This window comes from Pongo abelii, chromosome 20, assembly GCF_028885655.2.
Source record: "Pongo abelii isolate AG06213 chromosome 20, NHGRI_mPonAbe1-v2.0_pri, whole genome shotgun sequence".
Lineage (NCBI taxonomy): Eukaryota > Metazoa > Chordata > Mammalia > Primates > Hominidae > Pongo > Pongo abelii.
In genome coordinates this window covers 49,788,982-49,816,851 of record NC_072005.2, presented here as the reverse complement: position 1 = coordinate 49,816,851, position 27,870 = coordinate 49,788,982, and the positions used below count along the sequence as shown (strand labels likewise).

The window sequence follows — 27,870 nt, the reverse complement described above, 5'->3', positions numbered from 1 at the left end:
TGTGTCTCCACAGGAGGGTTTGATCTGTGTCAGAGCGTATGGTGTAGAGATCCATGAGTGGCTCGTGCTGCGACACATGGTGATGTTCTATGTCGTGTGTCGCTCTGGGAGTCACCATGCGCATTCCACACTTGCATTTGCTGTGTCTCACATCAGGGTCCATGTCCCTGTTGGGGGCCTCTTCCTTCTCAGCCCCCAGCACCCACCCCAAGTGTCTTGTGTTTGTGTAGCTGTGTGTTATGTTGTGTCGGAGGATACACCCCCTCCCCCGATGCTGGTGTTGTGTGGGTGGCGGTAGACCTCAGTGTCAGTGGTATCAGTGAGTGGTGACATCTGGTGTTTTATGGGACACGTGGTCGTTTGTGGAAGGTTGGGTGTGTTGGGAAACGTTGTGTCTATGTGTTTTGTGTTACTGTGTGCTGGTGTATTACTCCGTGTATGTTGTTTGTGTGGCCACGCATGTTGGAATATAACGTGTTGGGTTGTGTGGAGATATTGTATGTCATGTTTGAGTGTGGCTCATGGGTCAGAGGTGATGGTGTATGTTGCGTTTGTTTTTTTGTTTTTGCTTGTTTTAGAGATAGGATCTTGCTATGTTGCCCAGGCTGGTCTCAAACTCCTGGGCTCCAGCAGTCCTCCCACCTCAGCCTCCCAAACTGCTGGGATTACAGGCATGAGCCACTGCACCCAGCTGTATGTTGCATTTGGGCACTGGAGTCTATGAAGGTCCAACCCCATCCCCCTCCCCCAGGGCATCATCCTGGGTCGTGTCCTGTGTGGCCAGAATATACCAGAATCATCTTGCTTCAGGCATGTGCTTCTTGGGTTTCTCTGTGTGTCGCTGTACCTTGTAGGTCTCTGCATGCATCCACTCAGCTTGTCCTCTGACCATACATTTGAGTCGCATCACACATTGGAACGTGCTGAATCAGTGTGTGTTTTGAATCATCACTGCGAGCACTTGTGTTCGAGTCAACAGGCGCCACAATGTATGTGCAATTCTCTAGGTGCTGGGTGATTGGGGGCTGCTATAGGTGTGTCCCTAAATGTTGTGTGTCTACACGTATTGGGTTTCATTCCAAGGGTGTGTAGTGTTTAGGAAACTGGGACTGCACAGTGTTTGTTAAGGTGTGTGGTGTGTGGCATCAGGGCGTCACTACTTTAATATATATTGTGTGTTTGTGTAACACCTGGTGTATGTTGTGTTTGTGTGGCCACAGATGTGCATCATCTTATTTGTGGTGTTTGGGTGTGGCTCTTTGTGTCAGAGAAAGTTGTGACAACTTTGAGTGTAATATTTGTGCCTGTGTGTGGACGGTGTTTGGGTGGCTGTGTGTGCCACGGGACACTGTCTGCTTGCTAAGTGCTCGTGTGTGTCACACCATGTGTGTGGTGTCTGGGTGTGGCTGTGGGTTTCAGAGCTTGCTGGGAGTTGTGAGTCACTCTGTGTAGGTTGTGTTGTGTGCCCTGGTGTGTTAGTCTCCGTCTTGGGCCGTGGAGTGTCCTTCGGTGTCTGGGTGTGGTGAGTGGAGGTGTGTGTCACAAGGTACAGACCATTGTGTGTGACAAAGCCCATCGTGTGTCTGTGTGTGTCTTTATCCACGTGGATGGACGTCTCTTTCTTGCTCTGCCCCAAGACACACCCTAGCCCCTCCTTATTCTCAAAAGGGGGAGCTGGGGAGCCTCCCCCTACCCTGGGGCCTCCCCTGCCCCTCCCCGCCCTGTCTGGCCGTCACCACTCCCCAGAGGGCACAGGGCTCTGCTGTGCCTCAGAGCAAAAGTCCCAGAGCCAGCAGAGCAGGCTGACGACCTGCAAGCCACAGTGGCTGCCCTGTGCGTGCTGCGAGGTGGGGGACCCTGGGCAGGAAGCTGGCTGAGCCCCAAGACCCCGGGGGCCATGGGCGGGGATCTGGTGCTTGGCCTGGGGGCCCTGAGACGCCGAAAGCGCTTGCTGGAGCAGGAGAAGTCTCTGGCCGGCTGGGCGCTGGTGTTGGCGGGAACTGGCATTGGACTCATGGTGCTGCATGCAGAGATGCTGTGGTTCGGGGGGTGCTCGGTGAGTGGGGCATGGTGGCTGGGAGCTGGGACTCCTAGGTCTGAGGGAGGAGGGGCTGGGGGTCAGGACTCCTGGGTCGAGAGAGGAGGGACTGGGGACTTGTACTCCTGGGTCTGAGGGAGGAGAGGCTGGGGGTCAGGACTCCTGGGTCTGAGGGAGGAGGGGCTGGGGGTCAGGACTCCTGGGTCTGAGGGAGGAGGGGCTGGGGGTCAGGACTCCTGGGTCTGAGGGAGGAGGGGCTGGGGGTCAGGACTCCTGGGTCTGAGGGAGGAGGGGCTGGGGTCTGGACTCCTGGGTCTGAGGGAGGAGGGGCTGGGGTCTGGACTCCTGGGTCTGAGGGAGGATGGCCTGGGGGCCTGGACTCATGGGTCTGAGGGAGGAGGGACTGAGGGCCTGGACTCCTGGGTCTGAGGGAGGAGGGGCTGAGGGTCAGGACTCCTGGGTCTGAGGGAGGAGGGACTGAGGGCCTGGACTCCTGGGTCTGAGGGAGGAGGGGCTGAGGGCCTGGACTCCTGGGTCTGAGGGAGGAGGGGCTGAGGGCCTGGACTCCTGGGTCTGAGGGAGGAGGGGCTGAGGGCCTGGACTCCTGGGTCTGAGGGAGGAGAGGTTGGGGTCTGGACTCCTGGGTCTGAGGGATGAGGGGCTGGGGACCTGGGCTCCTGGGTCTGAGGGAGGAGGGGCTGAGGGTCAGGACTCCTGAGTCTGAGGGAGGAGGGGCTGGGGTCTGGACTCCTGGGTCTGAGGGATGAGGGGCTGGAGTCTGGACTCCTGGGTCTGAGGGATGAGGGACTGGGCTCTGGACTCCTGGGTCTGAGGGAGAGGGGCTGGGGTCTGGACTCCTGGGTCTGAGGGAGGAGGGGCTGGGGGTCAGGACTCCTGGATCTGAGGGAGGAGAGGTTGGGGGCCTGGACTCCTGGGTCTGAGAGAGGAGGGGCTTTGGCTGGGACTCCTGGGTGCTCCCAGGAGAGAGTGCTGGGGACCTTCTCTGCAAAAGGAAGGGAATATTTGTTTCAGTGTTTCAGTCTTTGAAGATGTTGCCATTAGACGGCAGGAGGTCCAGGACCCCTGGAGGCCAGAGGGTGGCTGATCAGACACTCAAGCCCCACAAGAGCCAATAAGGGTAGAGGTAGCCCCAGGTTTGGTGAAGGGAGAATAGAGGAAAGACAAAGTTCTTCCAGTAGGCAGCAGCTCTTTGGTCCTTAACTAACCTCTGATGTTTACCCAGTGCCTTAGATGCAAAGGACAGAAAAAACTGCCTTGGGGGTGGGGATGGGAAATGGGAAACAAACCTCTCCCCCGACCTGCCTCCCTCCCTCCCACCCCAACCCAGTCTCCACTGTTTACAAGCTCAATTTCTCCCCAAATCTGCATGCTGATTAGTCAGGGAAATAGTGGAGAGGTAGGCTTACAGTGGCCTGGACTCCTAGGTACCAGGGGAGGAGGGGGCTGGGTCTTGGATTCCTGAGTCTTAAGGAGAAGGGGGTTTTGATTGTCTTTGGGGAAGAGGGGCTGACTCTGAAGACAAGTGGTGAGTAGGGAAGAAAGGGGAAAGTGGGGTCAGGGCAGGTCTCAGCAGGCTTCCGTCACATTCCAGCCCTGGTCAGGCCAGTGATGGGGCAGATCAAGGACAAGGGTTGGAATAAGTGGCTTGAGGGGAGAACAGACTTGCTCAACAGGAAAGGAGGGGCTGGAGACCTCTCTGGCGGAAGGGTTGTGGAACTGGGCCGGTAGGGCCAGATGCGGACACTGATTTGAAGATTGGGTAGATTCCTGAGGGTCTGATGTTCCAACTTGGATCTGGAGGGGGTGGTGGGCAGCTCTGAAGTGACCAGGACCACATGGAGGGTCAGGCAAGCAGCTTCCTCTGGCCAGCGGCGGGCACCGAGGGGGTGGGGCAGCCGAAGTCCATGCCAACAGGAAGCATGGCCAGGGCCTGCCCGCCGCTCCCACGCTGAAGCACCGCACCCAGCAGCCGAGGTGGGAACACAGTGACCCTGGCAGATGGGAAGAGACGGGGTCCATCCTACTCCACTTCCCCCCTCTGCTTTGTCACCCCTCATTTGTTCCTTCCCTCCACCATGGCCAGGCTACTGCCTCTATCAGTGGGACCTTGGGGAAGCTGTTACAACCCTCTGAACCTCAGTTTCCCCATCTGTAAATTGGGATGAGGGTTAAAATACACGAACCTAAGGGTCACCCTCCTCCCATTTTATTTTATTTTTTGTAGAGATGGGACCTTGCTTTGTTGCCTAGGCTGGTCTTGAACTCCTGGACTCAGGCAATCCTCCTGCCTCAAAGTGCTGGGATTACAGGCTTGAGCCACAGCTCCTCAGTCCCCTTTTGAGGGCTCTCTTAATAACATCCACCGCCCCTCACCACCTCCATCTCAACCTAATGAGCTCATTTCTGCAAAGGACCCAGACACCTGCTCCCCAGGGGGAGGGGCTGGCAGAGAGGCAGGTGCAAAACCCTAGGGAGTCCAAGGGAACCGGATAGAGATATCCAAAAGTACCAGGTGGGGTGGAGGAGGAGGGATGGGGAGAGGTACAGAGAGAGACAGAGGCACAGAGATACATGGAGAGAAAAAGACAGAGAGATGGAGACAAAGATGCAGAAAGATAGAGAGGTACAGCTACAGAGAAAGACAAATAGGGCTATCAAGCTACTGAGAAATCCACCAGTGAGAGATACACACACAGCGTTAGAAAAGACAATAGAGGGCCGGGCGCAGTGGCTCACGCCTGTAATCCCAGCACTTTGGGAGGTCAAGGCGGGCGGATCACGGGGTCAGGAGATCGAGACCATCCTGGCTAACACGGTGAAACCCCATCTCTACTAAAAACACAAAAAATTAGCCAGGCATGGCAGCGTGTGCCTGTAGTCCCAGCTACTCGGGAGGCTGAGGCAGGAGAATGGTGTGAACCCGGGAGGCTGAGCTTGCATTGAGCCAAGATCGCACCACTGCACTCCAGCCTGGGTGACAGAGCAAGACTCCGTCTCAAAAAAAAAAAAAAAAAAAAAAAAGACAATAGAAACAAAGACCCTCAAAACACATAGACAGACAGAAACAACCGTCCCTAGAAACAGGGAAATTCAGAGAACAGAGTACAGGCCCAAGTGCAGACAGGTCCGGGATTTGGGGTAAGAGGAAATGGAAAAGTAGAGAGGACAACCAGAGAAGCAAATTACAGTGTGAGGAGGGAGCTTGTTGTCTAGTGGTGTGGGCAGTTAAGACAGACTGAAGAAAGAGGCAGGGAATCAGGGAGCCATAGAAGGTGGGGGGGGGCTGGTGACAACAGCACTATTGTTCTGGTAGGGGGTTGGGGAGCAGGCCCCTGGGGCAGGAAACTGGCCCTCTTCCCCTGCTCAGAGGCGGGATGCTGGCCCAGCCAGGGGAGCTGGCAGCCCTCTTAGGAGAAACAGGTGCAGTGCTTTGTAAGCACGCCCAGGTGGTCCCCTCCCCCTGCAAATACCCGCCAGGCAGGGACCAACCCCTCTTAGGAAATCCAACAGTCCCAATCCCCTCTAAATCCCTCTCTCCAGAATTCTAGATTCCTCCAAGGTTGTGCCACACAAAGAGAGGAAAAAAAAAAAAAAAAAAGCAACAACTACTCCGTGGTTTCTGGAGGCCCTGTGCTTCCGGCCAGATCTGCCCTGGGCTTAGAGCCAGAAGAGGGGGTGGGGGTGGGGAGCTGCAGGGGGGCAGAACCGAGGGGGCTGTCTCAGAGCTGAGGCTGGGTCTCAGGGACTCAGCCCTCCGGATGAGAGCAGAGAAGGGTGTGACTCAGTCTTTGAGGATTGAATGGTAGTTTCTACATTCTTCCAGATTTGGGGTTGGGGTTGATTGAAGTTGGTTTCTAGGGCAACACCAGCTGGGTAGAAGGGAAGGGGAGGGGGCACTCTCTAGAGGCTAGATGTCTTTTTCTAGACACCACACACACACACACACACACACACACACACACACACACCTGAAGAACTATTTTTGATGGGAAATGGGACAGGAATAAGAAGGAATGTGAGTTTCAAGGTCCCCCTTCATGGGTATGGGTCTTGGGAGAAGAGCTGAGGAAGAGGGTAGACACCAGCATCTGGACAGGGTTGTCCTGTTGGGGAGAAAGAGAGCATTCCTGGGGACCAGATGATGGTGTTTATTTTGTTTGTTTGTTTGCTTGCTTGCTTGTTTCGAGACGGAGACTCGCTCTGTTGCCCAGGCTGGAGTGCAGTGGCGTGATCTCTCAGCTCACTGCAACTTCCACCTCCTGGGTTCAAGAGATTCTGGTTCCTCAGCCTCCCAAGTAGCTGGGATTACACGCCCAGCTAATTTTTGTTTTTTTAGTAGAGACTGGGTTTCACCATGTTGGCCAGGGGGTCTCAAACTCCCGACCTTCGGTGATCCACCTGCCTCGGCCTCCCAGCGTGTTGGGATTACAGGTGTGAGCCACCGCACTGGGCCCAGATGATGGTTTTGAGACTTCTCCAGAACCGACACATCAAGACGGACTGATTTGCAGGGGAAGGAGGCTAGGAAAATTGGGAATCGAAAAAAAAATGGTGGTTTTGAAGGAAAGGTGGAGGGCCAGGTGGAGGGAGACCTGGGATCTCACACCCCTTTTTCTGTCCCCCCTGACAGTGGGCGCTCTACCTGTTCCTGGTTAAATGCATGATCAGCGTTTCCACCTTCTTACTCCTCTGCCTCATCGTGGCCTTTCATGCCAAAGAGGTCCAGGTAGGGCAGGCCCCGCCCCCAAGCCTTGCTACCTCCAACCCCCTCAGCGCCTTGTCAGCTCACACTTTCCACCCTCCTCCTCCTCCTGATCTGAGTAATGAAGTTCCTCTGTCCTAGATGCTGTGTCCGCACCCTCACCCACCCAGATGGGATGAACCATGAGCAGACAGGCAGAGCCTCCCCAGCCAGCCCCACTCTTCCCCTGTAGTCCCCAGTCCCCCCTTGCACACTCACGGATGCTGAGAGCGCCCTTGCAGCCCTGCTTCCGCCCCCAGGCCTCTGTCCACTCTGCTCCCAGGCACTCAGCTTCCCAGATCTCTATGCTCCAACATTGCATCCCCAATCCAGTCCTCAAGCAACCTAAGGTCCTAGGGGTGCCCACTCCTTTTTTTTTTTTTTTTTTTTTTTTTTTTGAGACAGGGTCTTGCTCTGTTGCCCAGGCTAAAGTGGAGTGGCACGATCTCTGCTCACTGCAACCTCCACCTCCTGGGTTCAAACAATTCTCATGCCTCAGCCTCCTAAGTAGCTGCAACTACAGGCAGATGCCACCACGCCCAGCTAATTTTTTTGTATTTTAGTAGAAACGGGTTTTCACTATGTTGTCCAGGCTGGTCTCCAACTACTGAGTTCAAGCAATCTGCCCACCTTGTCCTCCCAAAGTGCTAGGATTACAGGCTTGAGCCACTGCACCTGGTCCAGTCCCGGGGTGCCCACTCCTAATCACCCTATCTCTGTGCCAATAACCTCCCTCTTGCCCCAGACCCAGGAGCTCTCCCCATCCATACCCCACCTTGGGTCTCACCCAGACACATCCCATCCCCTATTGCCCCATTGCCCCAGATCCTGTTGCTCCATTCCCTTTCCCCTCTTCCCCCTCTCCTGTCATAACTTTGCCTGTAAAATGGGGATTATCGGCCATGTGTGGCAATTCTCTGAGCAGTGCCTGGCACATAAGAGGTGTTCAGTAAACAGTGCACATTATCATCTTATCATAGAGTAGTTAAGTGGCCTGTAGCCCAGTGCGCCATTGCCCATGGAAGGGACCTGGGCCTCAGTTTCCACATCTATAAAATGGGGGCAATAATAATATCAATCTCACTGGGTTGTGAGTATTTACTAAGTCACAACATGTAAACGGGATAGAGCAGTGCCTGGCGTATCCACAGTGCCTGGTACATGCTGATTTTGTTATTGTTTTGTTTATTTTGAGATGGAGTCTCGCTCTGTCACCCAGGCTAGAGTGCAGTGGTGTGACCTCGGCTCACTGCAACCTCTGTCTCCTGGGTTTAAGTGATTCTCCTACCTCAGACTGCCGAGAAGCTGGGACTATAGCTGTGCGCCACCATGCCCGGCTTATTTTTGTTATTTTTCAGTAGAGATGGAGTTTCACCATGTTGGCCAGGCTTGTCTCGAACTCTTGACCTCAAGTGATCCACCCACCGCAGCCTCCCAAAGTGCTGGGATTACAGGCGTAAGCCATCGCGCCCGGCCCATGGCTTTGTTATTGCTGATATTATTATTACAGTTATTACGCGTGTCAACCGAAACGGGAGTAGGAGCGAGCTCCAGGCATGTGGAATGCAAGCTCTAGGGAGGCAGGGGGTCTGTTTGGTTCACTGTGTATCCTTAGCACATAGAACAATGTCAGGCACACAGTCGGCGCTCAGTCAGTGTTCAAAGGCTGGAAGTGGGCTGAAACTAGTGGGGTGGGTGGTGAAGGAGGAATAAGTGGAGAGATGTCTTCCTCAAGTCCTGTCACGCTCCCTCCCTATCCCTCTCCCGCCCTGCGCTATCTCCCTCCCTCCTGGCCAGGCGGGCACACCCCACTTATCTCAGGGCGCAGGCAGGCGCGGGCCGCCGCCTGACCTGAGCCTGATCTGCTCCTGACCCCTCCCTTCTTGGCCCCTTCCCGGCAGCTGTTCATGACCGACAACGGGCTGCGGGACTGGCGCGTGGCGCTGACCCGGCGGCAGGCGGCGCAGATCGTGCTGGAGCTGGTGGTGTGTGGGCTGCACCCGGCGCCCGTGCGGGGCCCGCCGTGCGTGCAGGATTTAGGGGCGCCGCTGACCTCCCCGCAGCCCTGGCCGGGATTCCTGGGCCAAGGGGAAGCGCTGCTGTCCCTGGCCATGCTGCTGCGTCTCTACCTGGTGCCCCGCGCGGTGCTCCTGCGCAGCGGCGTCCTGCTCAACGCTTCCTACCGCAGCATCGGAGCTCTCAACCAAGTCCGCTTCCGCCACTGGTTCGTGGCCAAGCTTTACATGAACACGCACCCTGGCCGCCTGCTGCTCGGCCTCACGCTTGGCCTCTGGCTGACCACCGCCTGGGTGCTGTCCGTGGCCGAGAGGTGAGGGTGCTGGAGGCATAAATGCGCAGGGCAGGGAACCCCGGACAGCCACGGCGGCCGTCGTGTGCCGCGGTGCAGGTTGAGGCCTCCTAGGACCAAGCAGTGGAGAAAGTTCACACTTTGACCCCTTCTCCTCTTGCTGGCTGAAATTTGCCCACACTCCCATCAACTGGGGTGAGAGGAACCAACAGACAAGCCCCCAACCAATCCTCCACCTGCAGCGTTCAGTCTCCCCAAACGCACACACAGACCCTAGAAAGCCCTTCCCTTCCGGCTGCCTGACCTCTGCCTCAGGTTTCCAGGCCATCTGTTCGGTCTCCCAATCTCTGGGACCTACCTAAAGGGTTGCCTCTGCCTTGGAGGAAGGGGACATATTTTCCCAATTAGCACGGAATGCACTGTAGGTAGGTGCTTTCTGTGACCCTAGGAAGGGGATGATTTGGAACTGCTCTGGAAAATAATTCCAAGCAGAGAATTGGAACTAGATCCTGATTGCCAGCTAGATACTGTGTAACCCGATGCTGCGCCTCAATTTCTATCCCTTACAGAGAAAGAGGTTGGGAGTGATCTCAGCCAGTGGTCCTCAAAGTGTGGTTTCAGGACCAGCAGCATCACCTGGGAACTTGCAAATGAAAACTCTCAGGTCCCTTCCAGACCTACTGAATCCTGGAGGGTAGGGCCAGCAATCCGCTTTAGCAAGCCGTGCAGGTGATTCTATGGCCCAACCAAGGTTGAGAACCTCTGGTCTAGTGTATGTGGCAAAGATCCTTGAGGGCAGGAGGAGAATGAGAAGATCTGGCTTTAGATCTCTCCTCTCTGAGCCTCAGTTTCCTCATCTGAAAAATGGGTGTCACGTTCCACCATCTGTAGTCTCCCTGACAGTTCTTTTTTTTTGAGATGGAGTCTCAATTATCCAGGCTGGTGTGCAGTGGCACAATCTCTGCTCCCTGCAATCTCTGCCTCCCAGCTTCAAGCGATTCTCGTGCCTCAGCCTCCCAAGTGGCTGGGATTATGGATGTGCACCACCATGCCTGAGTAATTTTTGTATTTTTAGTAGAGACCACATTACTATGTTGCCCAGGCTGGTTTTGAACTCTTGATTTCAAGTGATCCTCCTGCCTAAGCCTCCCAAAGTGCTGGGATTACCATGCCCGGCCTCTGTCATTATTTTAAACTCCTTCACCTTCCAGGACCTTAGTTGTCACAATTGGGAAATTGGTCAGAATCAGGATTAATGAATGATCCCCCCACCATGTTTCTCATCTGAATGATGGGAGAATGGGGAGGAAGTCAAAGTTCCAAATTCCAAAGCAGAAGTTCTGAAACTAGAATGTACTTCGGAATGGGGGGGTGGGGTTTGTGAACAGTGCAGATTCCATCTTTGCTCCTAGAAACTCTAACCCGGTGGGTCTGGGGTGTCTGGGTCCCTCATAAATGAAGCTTTCCCTGCTGATCTTGCGGCAAGGGGCCTGTGGACAAAGTTAGACAAATCTCAATGTTTCAACTCCTTCCGTGGCTGGACTTAAATGTCTCCTCTGTGAAGTGAGGGGAAAGGAAGGCCGAGTCCCACCAAGCCTTTTTAGAGTCCTTTTTGGTCCTGATAGGGCCACTTCTGGACCACACAGCATCTTTGTGGAAATTAGAAAAATATACCCCTTCCTCCAGGTGGATGTAGCCACCAGTCAGGGTCTGACTGGGTTTTGGCCCCCTCTCGACTCTCCACCCTCAACCACATGCTCTGAATGCTACAGCAGCCCGGGTAGCCTAGCTGAGACCATACCGGCATTGGGATTGGCCAGACCCAGTCTCAAATCCCAGAGTGGCTAAGCAACTTGCCCAGGTCACAAAGCAGAAAGGAGGCCATGCAGGCTTTCCAAAGCTCAGAACTTAATGGCTTTTTGTCCAGGTGATTCTTAGGACTATGGGTGTATACTGGGAGGGGAAGGGAGGGAAGCAGAGGGAAGGGGAGGGGAGGGTATAGAGGGAGGGGGAGTGAATACCATGGAAACCTCCATGGTGGTGTTTTAGAACTAACCCACCCTTCCCCACAGGCAGGCTGTTAATGCCACCGGGCACCTTTCAGACACACTTTGGCTGATCCCCATCACATTCCTGACCATCGGCTATGGTGACGTGGTGCCGGGCACCATGTGGGGCAAGATCGTCTGCCTGTGCACTGGAGTCATGGTGAGTACAGCCGCCTTGGGGACATGATGCCTATCCCAAACTGGTCATCCTCTGGCCCCAGGAAGCCATGATTAAATGGGTTCAACACAGGCTCTCAGGGACAGCTCCTGAGAAACTTGAGTGTCTGGGGGCCACACAGCCCCATTCTCTCTTCAAGAACAAGATACTCACCTGTAATCCCAATATTTTGGGAGGCCAAGGTGGGAGGATCACTTGAGCCCAAGAGTTTGAGGTTACAGTGAGCTATGATCATACCACTGCACTCCAGCCTGGGTGGCAGAGAGAGACCCTGTCTCTTAAAAAATAAAATAAAAAATCAGACCTAGGAATCCAGCCCCTAAGTCCTTGCTCTCTCTAGAACCTAGGGCCCCAGCCCTTATCCTCCTCAGGGACCCAGGCTCCTGACTTCGCAGCCCCATTTTCTTTCAGAACGCGGAAATCGTCTCCCAGCCTCCACCAAGGGTGTAGAGTCCAGTTATCAAGTCCATACCTGTGGGGCCAGGCTACCTGGGTCCGAATCCCGCGGCTGCCACTTCCTGGCTGGGGAGCTCAGGCGAGCCACGTGATCTCTCGGGTCCTCACTTTCCTCATCTATAAAATGGGGATTCTGATGCTCCTCATGGGCTTGCTGAGATGATTAAATGGGTTCAACTTTGTAAAGTGCTTCCAACAGTGCCCAGCCCACAGGAGGTGCTCGGTAAACAGGTCTGGGGGTGCCCAGGCATCCAGCCACCCCACACCAGCTCCTGTGCCCTCAAGGATGAGGCAGAGGCTCTGCAGCCTGAGTCAGCCTCTTCCTGAACCCCGACATCCACCTCCTTCCCTCCATAGACCCAGTCACTCAGGTCCTCCCACCCAGCCCTGGCCCCCTCTAGAGACCAGCACCTAATGCCTTGGCCTTCACCTCCCTGCAAGATCGGGTTCCCCTCACTCTCGGGGACCTAAGCCACCAGCACCTAGCCCAGATGTGGGCCTAGGAAGGACATATTCATCCCCCAATCCCTAGGTGCACAGGTGAAGGATGTGGTGACCCCAATCCCTAGGTGCACAGGTGAAGGGTGTGGAGCAAGGGAAGAGAGGCAGAGACTCAGTTAGGGACCTGCAGCACCGCTCAGGACCTCCTCCCTCATTTGACAGAAGGAGAAACGGAAACCTAGAGAGATAGGGTACTGCGGACTTGAGCTCACAGCCTGCTCCTGGCAGAAAGGCTCCATGGCACAGTTGAGCCATAATAGCTTACTTTTCCAGAGCACATACTCTGTGCCAGTCTCTGCCCTACACACTTGCCAGGGGTAATTCATGAAATCCACCTAGTAACCCTATGAGGCCACTTCACAGATGAGACACTGAAATACCGAGAGATTAAATAACTTGCTCAGAGCTGGGCTTGGAACTCAGGCAGTCCCCTGGAGCCAGCATTTATGACTGGAAGTTGTTCTGAGTGACCAAGAGCTGAAACTATAGGGTGGGGGATGCTTCCTAGGAAGATTCATTCTAACTTGGGGACAGGTGAGCAGGTGCCACAAGCAGCTAGGAATCGCCAAGGCCTTGAAGGGCCAGGAGCATTGGGAGAAGGAAGGGAGGAAGATGAGTGTTCGGAGGAAGGTGCTCAGGGAGGGCAGGCAGCGTGGAGCCAGGGCTGAGTTGTCCGGGTGGGAGGTGTAGACCTTGGAAGGCCTTGGGAGTCAGGCTGAGAAGTTCAGGCCAGTGGAAGCCTAGGAGATTAGAGGGGACCAAGGGGGTTAGGGGAGGGTGAGTGGGAGGCTGGAGATGGTCCAGGAGAGAGAAGACAGGGCTGGAGCTAGGAAGAGGTTGTGGGAGTGGGAGAAGGATGGTCGCCCTCCACAATGCAATGGCTGACCACATGAGCAGTGAGGACCCAGAGGCCTGCCCCTGGCTCAGAACCCAGCCTTCCTCTCACTCCTCCAATCCTATCCTTCATTCAAGAGGCCATCCTGTGGGTGTGAATACTATGCATCAAATTTGGGCTCGGACATATGCGATTTATGATTCTAGCTCCACCACTCTGAGCTGGGACCTTGGCTCTCCTCTCTGAGCCTCTTTGCTTGTCTGTCAACTGGGGATGGTCGTGCCTACCTTCTGTGGCTGTTGGGCAGGTTCAAGGAGGGAATCGGTGGCACAGCCTCATGCCACAGTGCCTGTTGTGCCCACAGGGGGTCTGCTGCACAGCCCTGCTGGTGGCCGTGGTGGCCCGGAAGCTGGAGTTTAATAAGGCAGAGAAGCACGTGCACAACTTCATGATGGATATCCAGTATACCAAAGAGGTGAGATGGGCATATGGCACCCATGGCACACCCCTCTTCCAAGAGGCAGGAGTCCAGGCCCCCCCGCTTCCCCTAGGACCCAAGAGTCCCAGCCCTAGCCCTGCCTTCCCAGAACCGTAAGGGTCTATCTCCACGGACACTGTGCCACCCACTCCTAGATGAAGGAGTCCGCTGCCCGAGTGCTACAAGAAGCCTGGATGTTCTACAAACATACTCGCAGGAAGGAGTCTCATGCTGCCCGCAGGCATCAGCGCAAGCTGCTGGCCGCCATCAACGCGTGAGGGCCGCTTTGTATGCACACGTGTCCATGTGCACCCATGTCCAAGTCACCTCTCTGCACGGCTGTGTGTGTGCGTGTCCATGCCTGTCTGGGTCAGGACACCCAGGTGTGGTCTCACTCAACAGCTTGTCCACCTGGATCTGACCATGCATGGCTCTATGTGTCTGTGCTGGTTTGTCTTTGCATATCTCGGCGTGTCTGTGGACCTGGGTACCTGGGTTTCTACTGGGGATGGGGACTTGTGGGGAGGCAGGGTGCATCCTCTCCCACTCTTTCAGCTCTTTGACAACTTTTTTTCTTTGTTTCGTTTCTTCATGTGCCTCTCCTCCCTTCATTCCACCCCTGAGCTACAGCTACATTCAGGGACCAGGCTTGTAAAACTGACTCCCCACTTCTTCCCACAGGTTCCGCCAGGTGCGGCTGAAACACCGGAAGCTCCGGGAACAAGTGAACTCCATGGTAGACATCTCCAAGGTACTAGGATCCCATGGCAGGAGGTCTTGAAGAAGGGGGAGGTTGGGGCCACAGGGAGAGAAATCTGGCCCTAGAACAGGGAACCTTGGCAGGGGCCTGGCACACACAGGCAGTCAGTAAAGGTCTGTGGTTGAATGAAGGAAGGAAGGAATGAATGATGCACCACAGAGCTTCTTACATTCATGGAAGGCACAGATCCCTTACAAACTGGAAAAAAAAAATTGCACAAAGAACCCCAGTGTTTGGTTTCAAATTATCTTTATTGTTAAGTTACTTACATGTGGACGGATATAAAATTCCTTCCAACTACAACTCATACAATAAAACCAAAGCAAATTTACAAACCAAGCCCATAGATGGCAAAACCAATACAATTAAAATGAACAACACTGACAAGGACACAGGTGACATTGTTTCCATAAAACTCAATCTCTGCTGCTCTTGTGGAGGGGTACTCAGGGCCACAGGGACTTCCACGCACGTTTGCCTGGCCAAGGCGTGACTCAGCTACCTGCCCCCTTCTTCTGCTGAGAACATTTGATTTCGCCAGTGCTTAGGGACAATGATGTCACAACACCCCCTTGGCCTGGCTCACAGCATCTTCTGCTTATCCAGTGGCCTTTGCTTTTTCTCGTTAGCCCACGGCAGTTCAAACAGTGGCCCCTGGCACAAATGCCATGGTAAGCACGGTCACAGATGCAGGCCCCAAAACCGCATGGCAGGTCTCAGTGAGGAGGCAGTGGCCCAGATCTGCAGGAATTGGCAGGCAGTAATTTCTGAAGGTTATCAAGCCAAAAACACAGAATTCAAGAATTTCCATAGAAAATCCACAAACCCTCAGGGATCAAGCAGTGAATCCCAGCCAGAGAATGTAGTAAAAGATTACATGGATTTGGAAGTCAGGCATCATCCATGCTAGCAATATTTAATGAGCACCTACTATGTTCTACGTCTTATTTCAGGACCTGCTTTGGGCATGTCATTTAACTGTTGCATGCCTGTTTCCTCAGCTGTAAGACGGGAACAGGATTCCCACTCCCTGTGGCTTTTAGGAGGATTTTAAACCATATAGGGAAACACCTGGGCAGGTAGCTGGGAAGTGGTAGGTGGTCAATACATGGTAACAGTTATTATTGAGGGTAGTCCTCAGAGGACCATAAGGATGTGGTCAATATTGGTTCCATTGCCTTACGCTATGGAGCAGGTGGGGGTCGACCCCAGCCCCTGACACCTCTGATCCTCTCCTCTCACCCAGATGCACATGATCCTGTATGACCTGCAGCAGAATCTGAGCAGCTCACACCGGGCCCTGGAGAAACAGATTGACACGCTGGCGGGGAAGCTGGATGCCCTGACGGAGCTGCTTAGCACTGCCCTGGGGCCAAGGCAGATTCCAGAACCCAGCCAGCAGTCCACATAGCTGGTGAGGGGGCTGGGACTTGGGCAGGAAGGCATCCTGGAGGCAGGGTTCCTGTGGCCGGCACCCTATTTGGCTAAGGGGGTGGGGGATGGCTGGGAGACAAGGCCGCCTTTTCTCATCAGCTCCGGCACTGTCTGGAGGAAAGGACTCAGTTTGGGCCTGGACTGGCAGTGAAGGAAGATGGTGTACCCTCTCCCCTTCACTGACCCTTGATGCCCTTCTCCCTCTTTGCTTGGTCTCTCTCTCTCTCTCTGCCTGTCCTGGGCACATTCTCTGGCTCTGTCCATCCAATGTCTCTGTCTAAATGCCCTCCTGCCTCCTGACCTTGGGGCCCGGAAACACCTACCCCCTGTCTCCCACTTCTGCCCACCTGTTTCTGTCTGCGCCTCGGTGTGTCCCACTCTCATTCCCCCTCTTCCTGGCCTGCCTCTCCATCAGTCTCTCTGTCTCTCCAGGACCCACGGAGGAGGAACCAGGCTACTTTCCCCAGGACTGAGGTGGTGGACATCGTCTCTGCCACTCCTGACCCAGCCCTGAACAAAGCACCTCAAGTGCAAGGACCAAAGGGGGCCCTGGCTTGGAGTGGGTTGGCCTGCTGACGGCTGCTGGAGGGGACGCTGGCTAAAGTGGGGAGGCCTTGGCTCACCTGAGGCCCCAGGTGGGAACATGGTCACCCCCACTCTGCATACCCTCATCAAAAACACTCTGACTATGCTGCTATGGATGACCTCCAGCTCTCAGTTACAAGTGGAGGCGACTGGAGGCCGGACTCCTGGGTCCCTGGGAAAGAGGGTATTAGGGGCCCGGATCCAGGATTCTGGGAGGCTTCAGTTACCGCTGGCCGAGCTGAAGAACTGGGTATGAGGCTGGGGCGGGGCAGGAGGTGGCGCCCCCTGACGGGCCAACAAAGAGGACACCATTTTTCCAGAGCTGCAGAGAGCACCTGGTGGGGAGGAAGAAGTGTAACTCACCAGCCTCTGCTCTTATCTTTGTAATAAATGTTAAAGCCAGAAGTTGCCATTTCTCTCTAAACATATCTATACTCCTAACTGGCAGACCATCCAGTGGAAGACTGTTGCCTTGTCTGAACCTGTCTCAGAGGCCTCCTCCTCTAAGTGCCCTCCCAGCTCTGTAGGCTGGGCAGTCCTCAGCAACAGTCCCCTGCCCAGATCTGAGGCAAAGAGCAACGGCTTTGAACTCAGACAGATCAGGATCCAAATCCTGGTTCTGCCATCCACTGGCTGTGTGATCTTGGGTAAGTGGCTTCACCTCTGAACAGTTTACCTCACCTGTGAAATGGGACTGCCTCCCCATGGAACTGCTGTGAAGATTAAAACACGGAGTAGCCCAGAGGCATTTAGTAGGAACCAAATATGTAAGAGAGAATCTTTTTTTGTTGTTGTTGAGATGGAGTCTTGCTCTGTCACCCAGGCTGGAGTACAGTGGCGCAATTTCGGCTCACTGCAACCTCTGCCTCCAGAGTTCAAGCGATTCTCCTGCCTTAGCCCCCAAGTAGCTGGGATTACAGGCACCTGCCACCACGCCTGGCTAATTTTTGTATTTTTAGTAGAGATGGGGTTTCACTATGTTGCAGATGCTGGTCTTGAACTCCTGGGCTCAAGCAATCTGCCCGCCTCAGCCTCCTAAAGTGCTGGGATTACAAGCGTGAGCCACTGTCCCCGGCCAAGAATCATTTTTATTATTGTTTTTGATTTTCACACACAATGCGTGGCTGCCCTTTTCCTGATTTTTTGTTGCTTTTCTCCCTCTATTCATGCCTTACCAGAATCTAGATGACAACTCACCCATCAAGGGACTAACAGAGGCCCCAAACCTCCCCAAACCACCCACATACCCGTTTCACATCCGCTCAAGAGAGGATGTGAAAGGGAAGGGGGCAAAGGAGGGGGGCTGGCACTTCCAGAGGCCCTACTGTGTGCCCAGCTCTGTTTATAAGTCACTATAACCACTCTCCTGACCCTCCTTACCCCACTGCACAGATGCAGAAACTGAGGTTTCAAGAGGAGCCAGGCCTCCCCTCAGGCCCCCAGCCGGAAGCTAGGAATCCGGGCTGCAGAGCCCAGATTCACACCCAACCCGCCCCACTGCCAAGGTGAGTCAGAGGCAGAGCGGCCTTGGGCCACAAAGCCAGGACTGACTTCCCGCCGCAACTTCATTTCAGCTTGTGGGGCTGATTCATTCTTGCTTCCCTCCTCTTGAGGGGAAGATCAGGCTGCGAGTCATCCTTTTCTGTTGAGCTATCTTTGGATTTCCCTTAAAGTCCACAGCCAGCCTCGCCCCTTCATCCCTGAGAGCTAAATTGGAGCCTCCGCCACCCACTGCCACGAACTGCCCTTCCTCTGGAGGCCAGCCCACCTGGGGAGTAAAGGCGGGGACTCAAGAAAGGAACTGGATGAGACCTCCAGATATTGCTGACACCCTTCCCCTGCAAGAAGCCCTCCTGGCAGTGTTGCCAAAGCCCCTGCCAAACTCATTCTTCTGGGACCTTTCTTTCCTTGCCTCCACTCCCTTTTAGCTGGCAAACTCCTTCCTACGCCTCCTTTAGGCCTCAGCTAATATGTCCCCTCCTCCAGGAGGCCCTGTCTGATACTCCTATAGCCTCATAAACCTATCCCTATCACGATAATAATATAGGGTCTGGCCAGGCATGGTGGCTCACGCCTGTAATTCCAGCACTTTGGGAGGCCAAGGCAGGCAGATCACCTGAGGCCAGGAGTTCGAGACCAGCCTGGCCAAAATGGTGAAACCCTGTCTATACTGAAAATACAAAAATTAGCCAGGCGTGGTGGTGTGTGCCTGTAATCCCAGCTACTCAGGAGTCTGAGGCAGGAGATCACTTGAACCCAGGAGGCGGAGTTTGCCTTGAGCCGAGATCGTGCAACTGCACTCCAGCCTGGGTGACAGAGCAAGACTCCATCTCAAACAACAACAACAACAACAAATTAGCCAGGTGTGGGGGCACACACCTGTGGTCCCAGCTACTTGGGAGGGTAAGGTGGGAGGATCACTTGAGGAGGCTGGGAAGTCGAGGCTGCAGTGAGCTGTGATTGTGCCACTGCACTCCAGCCTGGGTGACAAAGTGAGACCCTGTCTCAAGTAGTAGTAATAATAATAATAATAATAATAATAATGGGTCAAGCACCATGCTAAGCCCTTTTAATAAGTGACCTCACAAAAGGAGGCAAGGTAGGCACTGTTGGTCCCATTTTATAGATGAGGTAACTGCCCGAAGCCATAGCAAAGCAGTTTGGAGCCAGGATGTGACCCAGGCAGCCTGGCCCCAGAGCCCCAGCACTTAGCCACCAAGCCCATTCAGACACTCAGGAGACCATCACATTGTATTTTCATTTTTGTTCACGATTGCGTCTTCAACACCAAGGGCCTGACATAGGCAGGGCCTCAGCGAATGTCATTAAACGAACCCTCTGAATGCCTGGGATGGCCTGAAGCCATCCCACGTTGGTTTCAGCTGAGCCATCCCATGTTGGTTTCAGCTGAGGCAAGGTCAGAACCAGTGAAAAGGGGCTTTTGACTAAGAACCTAGGAGAACATACAAGAGATCCTGTGTTCTGAATTATCTTGGATCTGCCCTGGCCCACCTGCCCTCATTCTCCACTGTGGGGCCCAGGCCTGGATACCCCCACTTCTGGCAGGTTTTGCAGCCCCCTCACCAAATCAACACTTCCTGAAGGCCCTGAGCCAGGAGCTGGGCCGCAGACATGAATCAGAGGGCTCTGTCCTCCAGAAGCTCAGTCTCATGGTGATTTTGTCTCCTTCCCTCTCCTATTTCTGTTCTGCCTGCACTCTCATGAGGACTGGGTGGGGGAAAGGAGGTCCAGAGAGGGCAGGGGCTTCCCAGGGTCATACAGCCAGTCACGGGCCTTTCCCCTTCATGAATCCCCCAACTGCCCCTGAGGACCTTTCTAACACCCACACACTTCCCATTCTTCCCACTGCCCTTCTGTCAAAGTCTAGCTCTGAGTCCAGTTCTTTTTTTTTTTTTAGAGACAGAGTCTTGCTCTGTCACCCATGCTGGAGTACAGTGGTACAATCGTAGCTCACTGCAGCCTCGAATTCCTGCACTCAAGTGATCCTCCTGCCTCAGCCTCCCAAGCAGCTGGGACTACAGCTGTGTGCCACCATGCCTGGCCCTCTTTTTTTATTTAACTGACATATATTTTAACATACAGTAAAGTACACAAATTTTAAATGTAATCTCAATGTATTTTTTCAAATACATTCACCTGAGTAGCCATCACTCAGATCAAGCTAGAAGTGTCTAGCCCCCTAAAGCTCTCATTTCCCTCCCAGCCAACAGCCCCCTTCATCCCAGGAACCACCATCCTGACCTGTTTTGATTCCTTTTGTTCAACTTTGAACTTTGGAAGGAACCCTGCTGCATGCCCTGGTGTGTATCTGTGTCTTGGGCTCTGCAGGATGGTGGTGAGATTCAGCCACGCTGCTCATCCTTTTCATTACACGGTAGTATTCCATTGTGTCAGTATGCCCACAAGCCTCACCCGGGGGACTCTGCAAGCTCAGTCTCCCCCCGTCTTCTGGCCTCCCCTTCTCCTCCCTGTTCTGGCTGCTCAGGCCACTAGGGCTCCTCTTCCTTCCCAAACTGCCTGCTGCTCTCCCCTACTTCTTGCCCCATCCACTTAGAATAAAAATAAACATCACTAACATTTATTCAGTTCTTTTTTGTAGAGACGGGGGTCTCACTATGTTGCCCAGGCTGGTCTCAAACTCCTGGGCTCAAGAGATTCTCACACCTTGGCCTCCCAAAGTGCTGGGATTACAGGCGTGAGCCACCATGCCCAGCCCAGTTATTTATTATGGTCCATAAAGGAAGCTGTATCATTATCATCAACACCAGACTGGCAGTCCAAAGGCATGCTTTAAGCTTTTATGTTGTGTGGAATAGCTGCTAACATATACAAACCAGGAGAGTGCTTTTTATAATTTGGAGGGGGTGTCAAATCATAAAACTTTCCTTTCTTTTTCCAGGATGAGCTGGCCCTTCTTCAAGTCAAGTCTAACCCCCTCTCCACTTGTACCCTGTCCACACCTCCTCAAAAAACTCAGCTCCAAAGTCTCCTGGTCTCTTTTCCCTCTATCATTCCCATCTGCACACAAACATGCTATAATTTCTCCCATCTTATAAACATCCAACTGGAACTTTCAGAAGCATTTTAGATTCTCCATTTTCCTTAAAGTTCACTATTCACCGAACTGCAAAATATCTGTCGCTCTGTCACCTAGGCTGGAGTGCAATGGTGTGATCTCAGCTCACTGCAACCTCTGCCTCTCAGCTTCAAGCAATTCTCGTGCCTCGGCCTCCTGAGTGTAGCTGGGATTACAGGCGTGCACCTCCACCATGCCCAGCTAATTTTTTGTATTTTTAGTAGAGATGGGGTTTCATTATGTTGGCCAGGCTGGTCTCGAACTCCTAGCCTCACGTGTTCTGCCTGCCTCTGCCTCCCAAAGTGCTGGGATTACAGATGTGAGCCACCAAGCCTGGCCATAAAGTTGTTTCTAAATTCCTGCTACATAGAATGACATAAAAGACTTTCCCAGACATAAAGAGCTAAAGATGCCAGACACACAGAAGACATGCTGTAAGATTTCATTCGCATGAAGTTCAAAAACAGACACAACGAATCTCTGTGCCTGTTTTTGAAAGGCATTAGATGGGTGGTTGCTTCTGGAGCAGGGGAATTGACAGGGAAAGAGCACAAGGAAGACGTCTGGGTGCTGGAAATGTTCTCTGATTAGCGGTTACATGGATGCATAAATTTGTAAAAATTCATTGCCTGGTACACTTAAGATCTGTGCCCTTTATATACTTTACCACACTTAAGTTATACTTCACCCAAAAAGAAAATAAATAAAAATAAAGAAAAATAAGTACTTATACATTTTTCCTTATAGATACTGAGAAGGTTCCATAACATAGTTAGATGGGGGATCAAAAGCCATGTCTTTTCCATGGTGGACCCCACATCCGCCTCCAGCTGCTGCCCCGTGTCTCTGCTCCTTAGTCTATTATCTTCTCTTTGGAACCCTTTGCTCCCATGTTGCCAGGTCATCCCCTCTCCTGACAGTCCTGGCTCCATCTCGGCCCCTCTCCAGGATCCTGGCGCCTACATGCGGGATGCTCAGGCCTAGTCCCTGCTCTCTTCAACCTCTCAGCCTAGATGATCTCAGCAAATCATAGCTTTAAATATCATCTATAAATAGGCAGCTCCAAAATTTAGCGTACTTGTATAGTTATTAACAAAATGACAGGTTATCTGTGATTTTCTTAAAACAAACAAAACTCCATGGGGTGGCGGGAAGTGTGCTTATATGTGGGAGGGAAAAATAGAAGACATAAGACAAGAAAAATGCAGATGTCTGTCAATATTGAGCGATGGTACGTGGGAGTCTCGTCATACCGTAATATCTTTGTGTGTATTTTTAAAATTCTGTAGTGACTGTAATCCAACACTTTGGGAGGCTGAAGGGGGTGGATTGCTTGAACCCAGGGGTTCGAGATCAGCCTAGGCAGCATAGTGAACCCTCATCTCTAAAAAATTAGCCGGGTGTGCTAGAGCATATGTGGTCCCAGCTACTTGGGAGGCTGAGGCAGGAGGATTGCTTGAGCTTGGGAGGTGGAGGTTGCAGGGAGCCAAGATCGTGCCGTTGCATTCCAGCCTGGGTGACAGTGCAAGACTTTGTCTCAAAATAAATTAATTAATTAAACTAAATTCTGTAATGAAAAGTCAGAAAGTCTTTATCTACAAACCCCGGCTTTTTCCCCCAACTCCAACCACTTATTTGATGACCAACGTGCATCTCAAAGTTAAGAATTTCAAAGCTTGTTGATTTCCCATCAAAAGTACTTTTCCTCATCCCAGTAAAAAGCCACAGTCTTAGGCCAGGCGTGGTGGCTCACACCTGTAATTCCAGCACTTTGGGAGGCCGAGGTGGGTGGATCACGAGGTCAGGAGATCAAGACCATCCTGGCTAACATGGTGAAACCCCGACTCTGCTAAAAATACAAAAATATTAGCCGGGCGTGGTGGTGGGCACCTGTAGTCCCAGCTACTCGGGAGGCTGAGGCAGGAGAATGGCGTGAACCCAGGAAGCGGAGCTTGCAGTGAGCCGAGATCGCACCACCATACTCCAGCCTGGGCGACAGAGAGCAAGACTCCGTCTCAAAAAAAAAAAAAAAAAAAAAAAAAGCCTCAGGCAGTTGGCCAGGCCCAAAAGCTCTAGAACTTTTTTAATGCTGCAAATAACATGATGTTTTAATGTATGTACACATTGTGGAATGGCTAAATCAAGCTAATTAACATATGCATTATTTCACGTACTTATTTTTTTGTGGTGTGAGAAAACTTAAAATCTATTATTTTAGTAAGTTTCAAGTATATAACACATTGTTATGAATTAGAGTCACCCTGTTGTACAACAGATCTCTAGGATGACTTTTAAATCATCCCTGATTCATTCTTCCTCTCACACCCCATGTGTAATTTCTTGGCGCTACCTTCAAAACAGATCCCAGTTCCTGACCCTTCTCAACTCATCTATCAGCACCACCCTCTTCCAGAACCACTATCATTTCTCGCTCAGGCAAGGACACCAGCTTTCTCATCTCCTGCTTCCGCCCCTGCAGGCCATTCTCCTCACAGCAACCAGCACTGTTTTCAATGAACATTTTTGCGCATAGCTAATAATTATGTGGTTTAAAAAAACAACAACGCTTTTTAAGTCCCCATAGCCCTGACCCACATCTGTCTATAACCCTCATCCCTATAGGCAATCACTGTTCATTTTTGTTGTTCACTGGAGAGTCTTTGTAAACATTCATTGGAACAAGCCGGTGCTTGTTTGCAGCCCTGCAATGGCTTTGTTACATTTGGAAGTAAATTCCAAATGCTTACCATGGCCTATAAGACTTTATGTAAACTGGTCCTTTCTACAGCTCCGTCTCTCAATAATCCTGCCCTTCTTTCCCTCCCTTTCTCTGTTTCAGCCACTCTGGCCACCTTGACCATCCTTGGACAGCCAGGCCCACTCCCACTTTGGGGTCTTTTACTGGCCGTTCTTCGGCATCTTTAGATGGCTCATTTCCTGACCTTCCTTAACTGCATTCAGGCCTCTGATCAAATGTCACCCCCTCAAGGCGGCCTTCCCTGGCCACCTGTCACTCTCTGTGACCTCTATCACTCTCAATTCCTGTAACCTGACTTTATTTTATTTTTTTTTGAGACAGAGTCTCGCTCTGTTGCCCAGGCTGGAGTGCACTGGTGTGATCTTGGCTCACTGCAAGCTCCGCCTCCTGGGTTCACGCCATTCTCCTGCCTCAGCCTCCGGAGTAGCTGGGACTACAGGCACCCGCCACCACGCTTGGCTAATTTTTTGTATTTTTAGTAGAGACGGGGTTTCACCATGTTAGCCAGGATGGTCTCGATCTCCTGACCTCGTGATCCGCCCGCCTCGGCCTCCCAAAGTGCTGGGATTACAGGCGTGAGCCACTGCGCCCGGCACCTGACTTTATTTTTAATTGAAAAATAAAAATTGTATATATTTATGGTGTACAACATGTTTTGTATATTTATACATTGCACAATGGCTAAATCAAACTAGTTAACATATGCATTATTTCACATATTTATCATTTTTGTGGTGAGGACACTGAAAATTTATCCTCTTAGCAATTTTCAAGTATACATTGTTACTAACTATAGTTACCATGTTGTGGACTAGATCTCTTGAATTTATTCCTCCTGTCTAAATGAAATTTTGTATCCTTTGCAATATTGGTCTTCCCAATCCTCACCCCCAATTTTCTTTTCTTCCAAGCATCCTTTATCTGATGTCATCTGCCCCACTAGAATATCTGCTCCCAAAGGGCAGGTGCTCTTCCTATTCACTACAGGATCTCCAGCCTACAGCTGTGCCTGGCGGATGACTAGAGTTCCATAATTCATTCAACATATAAATGAAAGAAATGAACAGAGAAGTGAAAAAGAGATGAACAGGGCCAGGTGCAGTGGCTCACACCTGTAGTCCCAGCACTTTGGGAAGCTGAGGTGGAAGGACTGCTTGAGCCCAGCCTCGGCAACATGGTGAAACTCTGTCTCTACAAGAAATACAAAAATTAGCCAGGTGTGGTGGCGCACACCTGTTGTCCCAGCTACTCGGGAGGCTGAGACAGGAGAATTGCTTGAACCTGGGAAGTTGAGGCTGCAGTGAGCTGTGATCATGCCACTGTACTCCAGCCTGGGTGACAGAGGGAGAACCTGTCTCAAAAACAAAAAATAAAGAGATGAACAGATCATTTGGCAATGGCTCTCAAAATTCCCCATGCGCACACCCTTTGACCCAGCAATTCTACCTGCACTTCAAATGAGATAGTCTACTGACAATACTAACATATACATGCAGTCACGTGTACAAGGATAGTAACTGTAGCATAATCTCAGCACTTTGGGAGGCTGAGGCAGGAGGACTGCTTGAGCCAGGAGTTTGAGACAGCCTGGGCAACATAGTGAAACCCCGTCTCTACAAAAAATAGAAAATTAGCTGGGTGTGGTAGCACATGCCTGTGGTCCCAGCTACTCCTCAGGCTGAGGTGGGAGGATTGCTTAAGCCCAGGAGGTTGAGGCTGCAGTGAGCCACAACTGTATTACAGGACTCCAGCCTGGGCGAGACAGCAAGACCATGTCTGAAAAAGAAAAAATTAGAAAACAGAAACATACACACAAACCCCTGCAGTAAATGTTTGTAAGAGCAGAAGTTCAGCAACAGTCTAAATGCTCATCAATAGAGAAAGTGTTAAAGTATGATATATCTCCAGAACAGCATACCACGCCACTAATACAAAAGGCAGCTCACTGGGTGCCTGACTGTACTGCTGACTCATCACCAGGCTGGCTCCCCGGTGCCAGGGAAAAAGTGTAGGCTTGCTCTGGAGTGAGACAGGCTTGGGTATGAATCCAGGCCCTGCTGCTTCCTGGCTATGGGGACTTCAGTAAGGCCCTTCTCTCTTCCAGGCTCATTTGTCTACATCTGGTGTGTTTTTTTTTCTTTTTTGAGACAGAGTCTCACTCTGTCACCCAGGCTGGATAGAGTGTGGTGGTGCAATATCAGCTCACTGCAACCTCCACCTCCCGGGTTCAAGTGATTCTTGTGCCTCAGCCTCCCGAGCAGCTGGCATTACAGGCGCATGCCATCACGCCCGGCTAATTTTTGTATTTTTAGTAGAGATGGGGTTTCGCTATGTTGGCCAGGCTGGTCTTGAACTCCTGATCTCAGGTGATCTGCCTGCCTCGGCCTCCCAAAGTGCTGAGATTACAAGCGTGAGTCACTGCGTGGACCAACATCTGTTAAACAAATTAGGGGAGAAGGTTATAGTGATGTATATAAAGCAGAGAACACACAGCCTGGTACATAGTGGGTCCAAGGTCAATGGCAGGCCTCTTCTTTCCCTCTTTTAAGAAAATTCTACCTCTGAGGGTTGCCCTGATGTGAAACTGGCAATCGTGAGTGATCTGGGGTTGAGAAATTCAGATATGGCCTGAGCTGAAGAAGTAAAATTGGACACTGATAGACATAATACAGAGATGGCCTGTCATGTGTATCTTTATCAAACACCCAGAATCTCTCCCCAGAATCCATCAACAGTGGACTCAAGTCATTCTGGGTGACTGGTGTTTCTACCTGTGGCAGCCTGGAGAGGTGGCTCCACCTGGTACTGGTACTGGGACAATGGCAGTAGGGATGAGGCCTGGAGGGGAGAGGGCTGCTCAGAATCTACAACTATCATCATGGTAGAACACAAAATAATACAGTGACAACACACAGTGCTATTAGGCAACAGGCACTGTTCTATGCACTCTCACCGATTTAATGCTGGCGGCAATGTTGTAAGGTTATACCACACCCAATTCACAAACAGGGACGTAGAAGTAGAGAGTATTAAGTCACTTGGTCAAGGTCAGCCGCTAATTATATGAACTCAATACATGCTCTTAACTCCAATGCTTTATTATAACAGTAGCTCCAGAAGGAAACCGGGAACCAGTGCTTTAGGAAAGGAAAATGGGAACCAGAGGTGGAGACTTACTTTTATTGTATACAGCCATAGAGGTTTGAATTATTTATGTACATGTAATACCTGTTCAAATATAATTTTAAAAACATTTTTTTAGACCAGCCACGGTGGCTCACGCCTGTCATCCTAGCACTTTGGGAGGCCAAGGCGGGCGGATCACTTGAGGTCAGGAGTTCGAGACCAGCCTGGCCAACATGGCAAAACCCAGTCTCTACTAAAAATACAAAAAATAAGCCAGGCATGGTGGGCGCCTGTAATCCCAGCTACTCGGGAGGCTGAGGCAGGAGAATCGCTTGAATTTCAGGAGGTGGAGACTGCAGTGATCCGAGATCTTGCCACTGCACGCCAGCCTGGGTGACAGGGCGAGACTCCGTCTCTAAATAAATAAATAAAATAAAAATAAATAAAATTTCAAATAAAAAGCTAGAACCTTCCCATTCACCCACTCTGCCCACTGGGGAACCTCCGAACCTTCCGACTGCGCATGCGCTCTCCAGGCCGCGCCCCTCGCCCAATGTTCCTCTTTGGCGCGCACAAGACTCCGCCCACGGGCGTTTAAATTTTCGACCCTGGAGCGGATTCCCTCCTCCAACGCAGCCTTCGAGGGTTTTAAACATAGTTCTCTCTCGGACTATTCTGCATCTCCCAGGCCTTAAGAATAAAACTGACACTGGAGACCCTTCAGGGTCTGACCTGCCCATTCTGCTGCCTCACCTCCCACCCGGGGGGACCCTGAATCCAAGCCAGTCTAGACTTCTCCCCCGGGGTCTTCGCCGCCTTTGCTTAGCTGTTCCCTGGAGTGCCCTCGCCTGCCTGTCCTTCAAGGTCCAACCGGACCCGCGCCCTTTCCTAAGTGATTTGAGGCCCTGGCAGTCTCTCCACAGGCCGGGGTGTCTTCCAGGGCGCACGCCAAGTCTGATTCATTCATGTGTTCTTGACACTCAGCCCAGAACAGTGAAATTCCTCC

General features: G+C 52.2%; 1 protein-coding gene and 1 long non-coding RNA gene across 6 annotated transcripts; one reads left to right on the top strand and one right to left on the bottom strand.

Annotated features, from left to right (window-relative positions):
- The first annotated feature begins 637 nt into the window (after positions 1–637).
- On the top strand, positions 638–16,788 carry KCNN4 (potassium calcium-activated channel subfamily N member 4). Of its 5 annotated transcripts, none has more exons than XM_024237469.3 (9): positions 638–2,056; positions 6,690–6,785; positions 8,702–9,129; positions 11,181–11,316; positions 13,491–13,601; positions 13,760–13,878; positions 14,286–14,355; positions 15,611–15,778; positions 16,231–16,788. In XM_024237469.3, exons 1-8 carry the CDS (start codon positions 1,898–1,900, stop codon positions 15,773–15,775), a joined length of 1,284 nt encoding a protein of 427 aa, XP_024093237.1. In that variant the 5' UTR covers positions 638–1,897; the 3' UTR covers positions 15,776–15,778; positions 16,231–16,788. The 5 variants fall into 5 exon arrangements, with proteins under 5 accessions (XP_024093237.1, XP_024093240.1, XP_024093239.1 ...); XM_024237472.3 differs by having other exon boundaries at positions 646–1,532; XM_024237471.3 differs by having other exon boundaries at positions 646–1,546.
- A 10,027-nt stretch (positions 16,789–26,815) lies between these two features.
- On the bottom strand, positions 26,816–27,844 carry LOC134760651 (uncharacterized). The gene is made up of 2 exons (XR_010138498.1): positions 27,375–27,844; positions 26,816–27,279 (listed from the first exon to the last, which is right to left on the bottom strand). It is a non-coding gene; the product is annotated as an uncharacterized LOC134760651 (long non-coding RNA).
- Between the last annotated feature and the right edge of the window lie 26 nt (positions 27,845–27,870).

What these genes read in the sequence shown, in the direction of transcription:
- KCNN4 (XM_024237469.3), top strand. Translation starts at nt 1,898, where the DNA reads ATGGGCGGGGATCTGGTGCTTGGCCTGGGGGCCCTGAGACGCCGAAAG. An exon ending in TGTGGTTCGGGGGGTGCTCG is followed by an intron (nt 2,057 to 6,689) that starts GTGAGTGGGGCA and finishes CCCCCCTGACAG; the next exon opens with TGGGCGCTCTACCTGTTCCT. An exon ending in GCCTGTGCACTGGAGTCATG is followed by an intron (nt 11,317 to 13,490) that starts GTGAGTACAGCC and finishes TTGTGCCCACAG; the next exon opens with GGGGTCTGCTGCACAGCCCT.